Source organism: Perca fluviatilis, chromosome 21 (assembly GCF_010015445.1).
Source record: "Perca fluviatilis chromosome 21, GENO_Pfluv_1.0, whole genome shotgun sequence".
Lineage (NCBI taxonomy): Eukaryota > Metazoa > Chordata > Actinopteri > Perciformes > Percidae > Perca > Perca fluviatilis.
The window spans coordinates 15,479,805-15,494,025 of record NC_053132.1 but is presented as its reverse complement, the minus strand read 5'-3'; the positions used below and the strand labels follow the sequence as shown (position 1 = coordinate 15,494,025).

The 14,221-nt window shown below is 37.7% G+C and overlaps 1 protein-coding gene across 1 annotated transcript in view; it reads left to right on the top strand.

Moving 5' to 3' along the window:
* The window catches only part of LOC120551617 (protocadherin-15-like), a 196,036-nt gene that overhangs the window by 62,981 nt on the left and 118,834 nt on the right, over positions 1 to 14,221 (top strand). The window contains exons 7-9 of the mRNA XM_039789112.1: positions 2,719 to 2,778; positions 4,087 to 4,197; positions 8,309 to 8,479. Of these exons, the coding sequence (XP_039645046.1) occupies positions 2,719 to 2,778; positions 4,087 to 4,197; positions 8,309 to 8,479 (342 nt within the window). The remainder of the gene's footprint in view (positions 1 to 2,718; positions 2,779 to 4,086; positions 4,198 to 8,308; positions 8,480 to 14,221) is intronic.

Below are 14,221 nucleotides of genomic sequence, written 5' to 3'. Positions count from 1 at the left end.
AATATGATTTCCTTGCCAGCCCAAGGTAAATGTGGTCAGTTTGCTGGTAATAAATAAAAAAAAAGTGAATACATTTATTCTGATATGGGCAATAATTAAGATTTGAGTGCAAGTCTGCTCATTAGTCAGACAGCTATTGTCTAATTCACTTTAGTTTGCCCCCAGAACTCCAACCTAATGCAATAAATTAAATATTGAGTGACTCAGGAATTACACCCAGCTTTATCTACATTAAACTTTCTTCAAGTTGTCTATTACTAACGATTATTGAGTGCACGAAGTGAGGCAGACAGAGAGGCAATATGGTTATTTATAAGAATGTCTAGGACACCGTTTATGAGTTTGCCATGAAAGTTTTCAGGTACAAGGAGATCCTTGTGGCTGATTTCATGAGTTGGCACTGGTGCCGGAGTCTGGAGTTGTTTCATTAGAGCCATATCTGAAAGTGGCAAGGTGACAGCATGAGACATTTTGAAGACCATTGTTGGATCAGTGGGAGGCAGAGATAACCCTGTTGAGGGGAATGATGTAACAAATCATTGGTGCAGCAGCTAAATTAAACTTAATCTCAAATGTTTATCGTGCTGTCTAGAGATTAGACTTTTTTGACACATAATCACAGATCCCAAGGCACATGGATGAAAAAAATACAGCACGGCAATGTATGGCTGGCTAACTTTTTCCTTTCATGTTCTGTGGCAATGTGTTAAATTTTCGGGTTAAATATTTCTCTCAGGAAATGTTATTGAATATCTGAATATCTAGCTTCTCTTTTCTACTAGAAAGTGAGTTATCTTGTTGCACATGTGCATTCAGTACGCGATTTGAGGGTGGATGCCATTCCTCTTGTTAGCAAAATGACTAAAATACATGCCCCTTGTTAACCTGCCCCTCCCCCTCTCCATCTCCTAGTAGAAGAGAGAGTGCAGGGGCAGATGAGTTATTTTAGTCTAGTCTGCCTGATTCATTGATCCTTTATCTGATGAGGTTTGTGCAAGTTAGAATCTTTAGCCCTTAGTCCCGACCATTGCTCTGAAATATCAGTAGCCTAACTGTGAATTTGTCTAACTGTGGTGCTGTCCGTGGTGCTGAAGTAGCAATCAGATTGGTAATTTTCAACTTTTTCCATGAGTGAAAGTGAAATTTAAAACGCTAATGAAAGCCAAAAGTCAAAATACTTCCACTGGCACACACAAATTACAAGTTATTGTAAACAAAGGCCAATTTAGTGTTTATTTACAGTTTGCATGCACATTTCAGGCCACAAAAACATGAAAGAAACTAATAAACATGAAAGTTTGTTTGAATCTAAGATGAACATGGGTTGGATACAAACCATCATCAACCATAATTTCATTCATGCTATCTGTCTGCAGCTAGTTTAAAATTGCATAGCTAAAAAGAGCTGCCATGACATCTTTTAAATTATTTAATAACTGAGCATTATGTTCTGCTGCTGTCCTGACATCCAATATGTGTGCCAGTGTTGCTCCAGCTGTTGAAATAACAGGATCCTGTCTGACTGTAACAACAGTTAGTTTAACAGCTACCACAGGAAATGAAAAGACTAATAGACTAATTAAAAAAAAAAAAAAATGTATTGAGCTATTAATCTCAGACGAAATGTCCTCGTCCCTGTTTAAATATTTGTAAAACCCACAGACAGGGGCGCCTGGGTATATAGATCCTCAACGCAGCGGCCATGGGTTTGACTCCGACCTGCGGCCCTTTCCTGCATGTCATTCCCCCTCTCTCTCTCCCCTTTCATGTCTTCATCTGTCCTATGAAAATAAAGGCCTAAAATACCCCCAAAAATAATCTTTAAAAAGAAAAACACAGACAGACGTAAAGGGTGACATAGCATTTATTTTTGGAAAAAAAATTTTTTTAAATGACAAAATATGGAGATATGAGTTTTCTGTCCGACAGCGACAATATGCTAGTTCTCTGTAGGTAGTGTAACAGCCGTTGACTGAGAACTCATAAATGAGATAAAATCATTAAAATAGTAATCCAAATAATAGCTAAACTTTGTATACCATACTCAAAGTGAGAATGAATCAGGAAGCGCACTAACACAATGTGGCATATTGGATTGAATTTTTTGTAGTTAATTTTTTTTATACTGTGAAAGGAGTAGGTATAATAAGCTATGGTGTCTACCTACACGTTCTTGGTTATTGCTGTAATCTGTTTTGATATTGACTCATTCATTTATAACGGTAAATATTTTGGTCCATTCTGTTTCTGTTTTTAATATAATTTCCTTTCACTGAAATAAAAGACCAAAATACAGATAGACACACACACACACACTGTCTTTTTGTCTTGTAAGACAAGCACTCTTAAGATACCATACATGATTTTCTATCACCCAATGTTTCGCTTTTATCTAAAAACTTCTCTTCAATGGGTCAATGAGGTGCAGCAAACATTCACAGTAGCAACAGAGAGAAAGACTGAGGCACAGACTGCAGACATACAAAAGGTTGGACACACCATGCTGCCTGTGTTTCATTTTATATCCAGAGCAAATTAAAGCACACAACAGCTGCAAGCTGATCTTCCTCCTCAAGCCCCATTTGAGCACAATACACAAAAAGTTACAAGCCATTTTCTGTTTGTTTTGTAGAGACAGTGGGGTATCAAGATCCCTTATGGCCAAACGCATGTGACAGGTTTTTTAATGTGCCCCTCTCTCATCTCTGCCACATACAGGCAGTAGTTGTCAAGAAGACAAGACACAACAGTATGGGACAGAAGCTGTTTGATGTCATTGTGAGAGAGTATTAAGTGTTTGACATCATGTAGTGTGAGCTTGTAGAGGGGGATACTGAAATTCTTTGTGTTTTCGGCGGGGGTTATTAGAAACAATTATTTTTTTTTTTTTTTGGGGCAACAATGGGGCAATTGACATTGATGATGGTCCCCGAACGGATAGAGTAGATTACCAAAACGGGTTTACCAGGAAAAAAAGGAAAAAACCGGTGGGTTTCCATCCACCTGCATAATTCCTCATTATGCAGGCTATTGGTTTAGCACCATGGCTACGGCAATGAGTCAGGATTTGGTTTGTTAAAATGTAACATAACTAAGAGCAACAATCCAAAAAATCTTTATTTACATATTCATTTATTTTTATTGTTTGAAACTGACATCAGAGCAGCATTTTAGCCCAATATTCCTTCAGTGCTCCGTGTATCTTACAAATAGTAGGAAAAATTACAAATTATGAAATTGCAAAAATGTACATAACGTGCAAGGATCACGTTACACGTCGTCCAAATAACTCAGTTGGGCTGTTGTTTTTTCGACATCACAATAGAAACGATATAGAAAAGTATTGTAATGTCGCCCATCCCTACTTGACAGGCTGATAAAAAAATCACTTCCACTGCTTTAACTAAGAATATATGCACAGTACAGGCCAAAAGTTTGTATTTGTATTTTCATGACTATTTACATTGTAGATTCTCACTGAAGGCATCAAAACTATGAATGAACACATATGGAATTATGTACTTAACAAAAAAGTGTGAAATAACTGAAAACATGTCTTATATTTTAGATTCCTCAAAGTAGCCACCCTTTGCTTTTTTGATAACTCTGCAAACCCTTGGTGTTCTCTCAATGAGCTTCATGAGGTAGTCACCTGAAATGGTTTTCACTTCACAGGTGTGCCTTGTCAGGGTTAATTAGTGGAAGTTTTTCCCTTATTAATAAAAAAGCAAAGGGTGGCTACTTTGAAGAATCTAAAATATAAGACATGTTTTCAGTTATTTCACACGTTTTTGTTAAGTACATAATTCCATATGTGTTCATTCATAGTTTTGATGCCTTCAGTGAGAATCTACAATGTAAATAGTCATGAAAATAAAAGGAAACACATTTGAATGAGAAGGTGTGTCCAAACTTTTGGCTTGTACTGTAACTATTCCTCCAAGTACTTGTGTCTTAGCTTGGCTAAACTCCAAAAGAGTGAAATATGAACTGTTTATCCTGTAAGTGACTCACTGTGTGTGTGTGTGTGTGTGTGTGTGTGTGTTTGTGTGGTGTGTGTTGTGTGTTGTGTGTTGTGTGTTTCAGACAACAAACAGAACCTTTGACATCCCCCTGACACTGTTTGGCTCCGTAGTTCTCAGAGAAAGACTCAACTATGAGGACATAACACGATACCTGGTCATCATACAGGCTAATGTAAGTGTTTTTTGTAGTTTTTGTATTTGCCTGTACCTCTCTGTGAAGCTATCAAGGACCAATCCTGAGTATGATATAGTATTGTTTCACATAATTTAAAAAGTTTACCTGTTGTAAAGGATGTCTGAAGAAAATAAACTCTCCTGCTGAGTGGGTATATAGTCTGCAGCCTAGAGTGTTGTTCATTTTATGTAAATGTTTATTATCATGGTAACATTCCTATCTATTTCTGCTCTGTTGACTCAGCCTTCGGGGAACTATAAGCACATCCTTAATTATCACTAATGTCTTTGTTTATGTAATTGTTTTCCTCCTTTTATTTCACAGCACTCTGTATGTTTTATTCATGAATTCATGAATGATATAGTTAATTTCCCTTAACATGCAAAACTCATGGGGAACAGAGGTAGAAGTTTGAAGGATCTAAACTGAGATATGACAGAAAAATGTTTGGTAACACTTTACTTGAAGTTTTCTACATAAGAGTGACATGACACTGTCATGAACACATGACACTGTCTTGACACAGTCATGAAGCATGAACCCTAACCCCTAACCCTAACCCTAACCCTAACCCTAATCATAACTTGTCATGACAAAACCGAATGACACTTACTAAAAGAAGCGTTATGTCATAAATGTTTATGAGTTGTTTATAATGTTTTATGACACGTTCATGACAGTGTCATGTCATTGTTATGTAGAAAACTTCAAGTAAAGTGTAACCAAATGTTTAAGTTGCTGATTGCGCCACTAGGGTTTTTGTCGTGACACAAAAAAACTTGCTTACAAAACCTTTAGTTCTCAACAAAGTGTGGCAAATATCCATATGTATCAAGGTCCATTTACCCTGAAAGCATTAGTAAAAGTCAACAGTACACTGAAAGATTAATGTGTTTCTGACTGCTTGAAAGCCTGACATATTCACTGTTCATCTGAATACAATATTAAAAGTGTGTGGAATGGCTGTGAATTTGCTGAATATAAATTCTTAATTAACAAAGAGACCATGCGCTACCAGGGGAACAAACCCTTTGAATTTGGCTGACCTTTTCAGCTGTACAGTTGTGTGAGAAACAATTTAGCAGTGATTGACTGAGCAACATCAACTTGTAATTTGTTATTTCCTGGCGGAGACCTCCATTTCTTCCTTTCACTGTCAGATGATTGACACTAAGGAGAGCATAGCATAATGCAGTGATAGAGAAACACTTAATTCAGGTGTTATAGTAAGTCTAAACAGTCAAGCAACAACTCAAACAAAACTTATCTAAGGTTTAATGCTTCTTATCTTCTTTGGCCAATATTCAAGTTACACAAAAAGAGTTTAATGACAAAAAACTCTGCTGCCTTATAAAAAGACACTACCACATATAAGGTGAAGTAGATGGGGTTTGACTGTAGATGACTTGCACAAACTTGAAATAGCAGATGTTATCTTTAGAGGTTTATTTTTCCCTAAGTAAAGGGTGGTCATGTCATGTTACATTGATTATTCACTTGGCAAGCGTTTTGAGTTTCCTGTAGATTCTCTGATTTGGCTTATTTTTAGCTTTACAAAAAAATAATAAAAAAAATGATTTGTGTTTGTGTCTCAGTTATCGTGAAATAAAAACTGAAAAAAGAAGTTATATTGAACATTCAGATGAATAGGCAGTGTTTCCTGTGATTTGCTGAGCAGCCACTTTCTATGTAATTGTATGGCAGATACTTCACCGACAGCAGATTGACGGATCATCAGACACGGAATCAGAAATGTGTACTCAAAAGAGTGATTGCAAATTAATGCCGAATAATGCAGAAATAAAAAAGTTGTGAATAGCATTTACTTTTACTTTGACTTTTTTTATCATCATTCTCTTATATTCTCTCATTCTCTTATATTTTCAATATTGAATGCTGGTCTCTAGACTTTATCCTTGCACTATTGGACTTATTTGTACTACCACCATGACACACACTCTCATAGAGCACCTTACCATACATACTGAATCACAGGGTCAGTGCCTGCCCGGTCACTGCAAGCGTCTCATGCTTATACATCCCTTAGTACATTCATGTCAAGTTTTTATTTGGTATCTTTTCTTTTATTGTCCGTATTATTCATGTGGATTTTTTATTTTATCATCTTGTTTATGATGTATGTGTATGTTGTGTGTGATGTCTTTAAGCTACTGGGACCCTGAATTTCCCCTTGGGATCAATAAAGTATCTGTCTATCTAACCATCTATCCATCTATCTATCTATCTATCTATCTATCTATCTATCTATCTATCTATCTATCTATCTATCTATCTATCTATCTATCTATCTATCTATCTATCTATCTAGTGTCTGACAAGCGTTTCTAGTTGCATTAATATTTTACAAGGGCCTCACTGAAACCCAGCTATTTCGGGTCCTGCAGGTCTTCTTTTCAATAAAAACTTCAAAGTGTGTGTAAGCATATCCATTTTTCATTTTGTAAACATCAAGTTCATAAATTGTGGTGTTTTTATATTTTTTTAAAGGCCTGAGACCTTTTACACAATACAAAACATTTCCACTGTAATGCAGGCTGTTATTATGAGCATCAGGGTTCCTGGTGCATCTTCCAGCAGAATGCCGCTGTATCAGGTGCCTCTCAGCTCAAGGCCGGAGTGGATGTATTACTAGGATTTAGTAAAAAAGAAAAAAACCTTCTGAATATAATGTGCTACCTTGTGTTCCGTTCATTCATATAACATTCAAGAGCTTGCTGTGTTTTGTTTGAATACCCCTTTTTCTAATACATTTCTTTTTAAATGTCAAAGTTCAAGGCCTACACAATACAAGCGTTTGTATTCAAGACATGAAACATTAGTGTGCTGACTATATAAATAAATGTACTGCGAATGTCAATTATTAAATCATTACTCAGTTATTGGTAATTTGATCTATTATAGATATCATGAAACTGTACTATATAAAGTAAAAGTACTGTATAAAGAAATGTACTTTGTCTACCCTGCATGTTTGGTCTAGACTAATTATTATCGAAACATAGGAATTGAATTGTAATGTAAAGGTATTGTTATATATTGTTGTATTGTTGTAAGTTATTGTAAGACCTGAAAGATTGTGTGCTGTATTTGCATATCTGTTTTGTAATAATATGATATTGTGAAGTAGGGGCAGGACCAAATAAGCTATTTGCTTCCACCTGCTCCTTCTGGAACTAATCCTTTTTAATTTTTTATTTTATTTTTTGGTTTTTGGTAAATTCTGATTGTTTGTGTTTTATTTTTGTGGTTTTAATTTTTTTGTTTTAAAAATGAAATGAAATTTCATGAATGATATAGTTAATATCCCGAGTTTCACAATTGTGAATCTTTGTTATCGTATTAATTATTCAAATACTTGTATGTATTTAATCTATTGCTCCCATGCCTAATCTACTTGAATGTTTCTGCAAAAAAGAGTTAGCACCATTTGTTAGGTACTAGTTCTTCCCTGCATGTCTGTCTTATCGAATTAATGTCCTTTAAGAAGCCTTCATTTTTTTCAATGTTCTTTGGCAACTTATTTAACAGGGATAGATGAGAGTGGGAGCACTGCAATGTTGCGCTGTTGAATTTGTAATTTAAACTTTATATTTTATTTGAGTTTATTTAATCTGTTGGTTAAATGTCTGTTAACCTTGGTTTTGCTGCAAATATAGCTCATGCCAGTCACAATTTTATTATTGAATGTATTTCCATGAATTTGTAATAATTATGATCAAGGAACTTTGTTTGTACTCTCTATTTACTTTAATAACTTTAATAAAATATTGTTAATGAAGTACATTATATACATTGGTGGTATAAACATGCCCAGGGAGTCTGTGCTGGACGCATTAGAAGTCTGTTTATTTGCCCTTGATTAGGGATAAATTGACATGAAGATGCTAAGTCATGTAGACACCCGCCTTTGAAGGCGATGAGAGTTCCCTGCAGCTTTGTTGATTTGATATTCGGAAAATATTCAGCAGCCCTACGTTGTGATCATTTTCTTTTCTAGACATTAGGATAAAGATAGGCAAATATCTAAGAAAGAACGTGTGGTATCATCCAAAAGTAAAAGATATGTGCTTTCTCTCTTACTGTCTAGGACCGAGCCCCCTATCCCAGTGAGCGCCGTACGGCCACCACCACTCTAACTGTGGATGTGCTGGATGGTGATGACTTGGGTCCCATGTTCCTACCATGTGCGCTTGTGGGAAACACCCGCGACTGTAATCCCATCACGTATAGGGCTAATGTACTGGAGCTGACACAGCCGGTAAGTGTGAGCCTATTATGTACAGTATCTGTATTATATACTGCATTGTATTTGCGTGTATGCTGCAGAGGGCATGTTTCTATTTGTGCCTGTGTTATAGGGTGCATCGCTTTGTTATTTATTGCAATCGGCAGACAATGTTAGTGTGTGTGGGTGTGTTTAGTTTTACCCTTACGTTTAGTGCACTTTTGTGACATTTTGGCAGTCTTTACCATTATAGGCTTAAATTAAGGTTAATAGTGAGAGCTGATCTCTTAGAGCTCATCCTCACAGTTTTGTATGTTTTCTGCCTATTTATACTTACCCATATTTAACAAATTCCAACACCGTCAAGAACTGATGCTGCTCCCGTGTATCTACTGACTTTAGTCATATTACACATTAATGATCAAATAATTTGTCAGCCCTTTGAAATCCAATGAAATACATTTTGTTTAGTGGGTTACAAGTGGTTTAGGAACTTAGAGAAATTAGCCAACTTTATTTTGGTAACTCTTATACTGATAGACTGTGTGCTGTTTAGCCGTGGATGTTTGCGTTTTCAAACCTCTGAACTTTCAGACATGGTAAACGTGTTTGTATCACGCCTGCAGTTAAGGTGAAAATATGAAACATTTATTTATTCAACTTGACATTTAAAACTTGTCTTTGCAAACTAGCCATTGGGTATTGAGAATAAAGCCTCAAATCATCCACGTGGCCAAAACAATATGCAATATATGCCTGTAGAGTTGTAAACTGAAAAAATACATCATTATTATTGAGTAGCTGATATAACTATATTTACTTAAAGGGGTGATAGAATGCAAAACCGATTTTACCCTGTCATAGTTGAATAACGACAGTTCGGTGGGTAAATAGGACATACATAGAAGCTCAAAGTCCCACTGACACCCCTTTACTATGAAAATCTCATATTTTGAAACTGCCGCTGAAAACGAGCGAATCCCAACAAAGCTGAGTTGCTTACGCAAGCATCTCAAAATCCGGAACCTTAAGAGAACAGTCACGCCCCAATATTTACATAGGCTACACAACTGACCTGAGATCAGGTAGTTTTCTGAATCTAGCTAGGTCACGCAGATCTCTGCTATTCCATTACAAAATTCACTTCTGAAACTTTTTTATGCGAGAAATCAACCATATAAAGCTCAAATATGGGCCGCTTTACGAAAAAGGATGGCTAATTGCAAATTTTCTCCGACTGTGTGTCGGAGTTTAGTGCCGGTGTTGGTGCTGCCTGGGTTGCTACATCGCCACCCTGACCGCAGTGTCAGCGAGCTTGTTACGCCCGCAATCTTTTACCGCAGCCCGCAGGTTCCAGTTAATCTTATAATGGGTATGTGTGTTGAGTTATTTAAACAAACAATCGGGGAAATAAAGCCTCTTGTCCGCGAGTCTCATTGATAGAGCCGCGGTGAGATGGAGTCCATCAATGAGAGCTAGCTAGCCTCCTCCTAACTCTGACATTCACAAAAATACATTCAATTGATATCCGAAATCGGACAAGTGTTAGCTAAGCTTTGTAAGACCTTGAGGAACCTGTAATATTCATGCCGTGACGAAATTCAAACTGTAAATATACTTTAGTTATGCGAAAGTGAGCAAGCTGCGATATTTCCCCATTGACACAACTGTTAGCTTTATAAGACATTGGGGAATGATGTTATATAAGTGGCGTGACGAAATTCAAACTGTAAATATAATTTAGTTATGGTGACAGTGTAGCTAGCTAGCTGCGGTATTTCCCCATTGTAATGAATGGGACATATAGCAAGCAGCTGCTGGTCCTACAACGACACCTCGCGTTCATAAAAATGCCTTAAAATCAAATCGGACACAACGGTTAGCTTTATAAGACATTGGGGAATGATGTTGTATAAGTGGCGTGATGAAATTCAAACTGTAAATATAATTTAGTTATGGCGACAGTGTAGCTAGCTAGCTGCGGTATTTCCCCATTGTAATGAATGGGACATATAGCAAGCAGCTGCTGGTCCTACAAAGACGCCTCGCGTTCATAAAAATGCCTTAAAATCAAATCGGACACAACGGTTAGCTTTATAAGACATTGGGGAATGATGTTATATAAGTGGCGTGACGAAATTCAAACTGTAAATATAATTTAGTTATGGCGACAGTGTAGCTAGCTAGCTGCGGTATTTCCCCATTGTAATGAATGGGACATATTGCAAGCAGCTGCTCGTCCTACAAAGACGCCTCACGTTCATAAAAATGCCTTAAAATCAAATCGGACACAACGGTTAGCTTTATAAGACATTGGGGAATGATGTTATATAAGTGGCGTGACGAAATTCAAACTGTAAATATAATTTAGTTATGGCGACAGTGTAGCTAGCTAGCTGCGGTACTTCCCCATTGTAATGAATGGGACATATTGCAAGCAGCTACTCGTCCTACAAAGACGCCTCACGTTCATAAAAATGCCTTAAAATCAAAGTGGCGTGACGAAATTCAAACCGTAAATATATTATAGTTATGCCGGCAGCTGGCCGCGGAGCCCCGTAGTGCAGTATCCACAAAGGGTGACTTTGCCCTGGGTATGGAGCCCAGCAGGCTGCCGCTTTCTCGTCAGACTGTGTGGAGCTCCTAAAGTCCGACACGTCTTACCAAATTTGCAATTAGCCATCAAATTTTGTAAAACGGCCCATATTTCAGCTTTATATAGTTGATTTCTCGCTTAAAAAAGTCTCAGAAGTGAATTTGGTAATGAAACATTGCAGTGTCTGGAATATGAGATTCTGTCGCTTCTCTAATGTATGTGTATTGGGGATTCGCTCAACCAATCAGCGCGCGTCTCTAATATGTGCGTATGGCAAGTCGCTCAACCAATCAGCGCGCAGCTCATCTAAATATTCATGACCATACCATATTTGGAAGAAAAGCTCTTGTTACAAATAGGGCCAAAACACAGGGATGCATAAGGGCCAATAAAATATAAACCAGGCCATTTTCAGCACAACCAATGTTACATACCCCATTAGGAGACCATAAGGAACAGTGTGAAATACCCTATATAATCATTCTATCACCCCTTTAAGGAAAAGGGTTGTGTTTTTTGATTGTTTGTTACTTTTAAGATTATACCAGGTGTTAATGTTCTCCTGAAAAAGACCTATACTATATGATAATGTAACTGACATTTCCATATTAAAATGGGTCACAAAATTATTTTGGACAGCTCTGTAATTGAGAAGGAAAACTACTGTATTCAATGACCCTAGGAGACTGTTTTGCACAAAAAGTCAAAGTTAGTCTATGTTGTTTCTCACTTTCATTATACTGTAAATCTGTGTAAAAAAAAAGTGTTATTTAAAAGTGAGTCTGCAACACTGTGGTTTGTATTTATGCTTACACAGCTGTACACATCATTTTGCATTTGTATCTCGGGCATTTAGCTGATGCTGTTATCCAGAGCGACTTACAATGCCACTTTGTAAATGATAAAAAGTTGCTGCAGGCAAAATCCTCAACTCTGACAAGTCAGCAGAGCATTCATCCCTTACTCCACACACCTTGATGGTGACAAGCTAGTAGTGCACCCCCCCCCCATCTTTCAACCTTACACACACATAGCCGCACACACATTACAGTGCCAAACCAGTAGAGCGGTCATGCCTCACTGGACATTGTCTTCTTTTTGTTCATACTAAGATCTTTGTCACAAACACACACACACGCATGCACGCACGCACACACACACACACACACACACACACACACACACACACACACACACTCACTCACTCACTCACTCACTCACTCACTCACACACACATGCTCACTTAACTCCATACACACTGAGGGAACTCTTTCTCTGCCTTCAAACCTCTTCTTATCTCTCCTCACTCACACACAAACAGACACACAATTTTCTCCAAGCCAAGAGAGACACAGCAAGGAAAAACAGGAGTAAATCACCTTGTGGTTTTGAGGAGCAGCAAGTGTGCGCAGACAAGGACAGGGTTTACGATGGAGAGGTAGTAGAGGGGGGGAGTTATGCTGGAAAAATACTTGAGGGATTTTAAAACCTGAAGCAATGTCTAAAACATGTTGCATCAAACACAGATTGTTTCTCACATGTCAATATGCTCCCAATACACAACTGCTGCTGACTCCAGATACTTCACTGATTCCAGTATTTATAATCTTGCAACATCACTGCAGTAAAGACAAAATTTCAGAGAGACTGTTGCTTTGCTTACCCTTTCTATTTTCACTCTTTGAATGAGACTGTGATCCTTGTTCACTACAGGAGGTGGGGCATATACAGATGTCAGATTAAAGATCATATTTAGGGATCGCAGACATTTTGACATGTCATCATAGCAGGAAAAGCACAAGCGTATTTGATCAAATCAATGATGGCTGCATCCCATGTAGTTTTGACAGTTCCAGTGCCCTTGCATTGTACATGCCGGCTCTCTGGCATGGCTTAATTTATCGGTGACCAAGCCATCGTTAATGTTATTAGGTACACCTATGCTTCTCCTGCTATGACAAGTCAAAATATCTGCTGTGAAAAAGTCTGTTAGTAAAAGAAAATAATTTGACAACAGACATACAATGTAATTGTTTAAACCCTTATGATGGATTTTACAACTCTTGCACAGAAGCAATAATTGTCTTCTCCATCTCAATGACACCTCTACTGCTGCATGTTAATTGGTCTGCACACATTTCAGTTCCAGAGGAGGTAGCAGCAATTTGATTGCTATTAAATGTCAAAGAGTTAGCATAAGCAGCAATATCCACAATAGCTCAACAGATGAAAAGGAAAACCACATATAGATAAACCAAGGCGATACATTAACTGTGAGATGCTCCACAGAAAACAATCATAAACTTAAACTAAACTCAGGTCATTTGAATTATGGCATGTTTATGCCAACAGCATGATCTCTCCCATTAGGTCTGCCTGAATTCACCTCTATCTTTTCAAAGCAGCTGTCTCTCAGGGGCCCTATTTGATTGATTAAGACTAGACTTTCAAGCCATCCGACGTGAGTACTCTGATACAGTCTGCTTGAATGAACCCCAATGCAATAAATGTAGTTTACGCTCAGGATTCAGGTTTGCTCCCCTCAAACTGTTGATGAAGGGAAAAGAGGAAGCCAGGGGACATAGCAGGACTAGAGGACGGACGGATGGATGGATGGATGGATGGATGGATGGATGGATGGATGGATGAATGGATGGATGGATGATAGATGGATGGATGGATGGATGGAAATTGCAATGAGAGAGGTGAAAATACAAAACAAGTGGAAAGGACAGCAAAGAGCTGCTGTTACTTTGGTTTAATAAAGATGGCGAGGTGAAGTGAGGAGACTCAAGGCACTGTAATATTTGAGTCCTAATCAGACTGATACAATATGACAACCTCAGAGCCTTTGAGCCAACATAACTATTCTCTCTCTGTGTCTCTCTCCCCATCACACACATACACACCAAGATGCTGGTCATTAATGCAGAGGAGTTGGCTGTCAGGCCATGTTCACACATGCACTTTAAAAATGTCGCTGCCTCTGCAACTCAAATTGAAAGCTGTAAGGGAAAAATAGATTATTGAACACTAAGATAAACAACTCCCCCAAGACCTGACCAATCATTTAGTTTGTCATTAAGTCAGACTGGCAATTGATTGGCTACGAGTTACATTGAGATAAACAAACCATCAAAGACTACGGAACTATATGCTATAACTTTATTTTGTAGCTG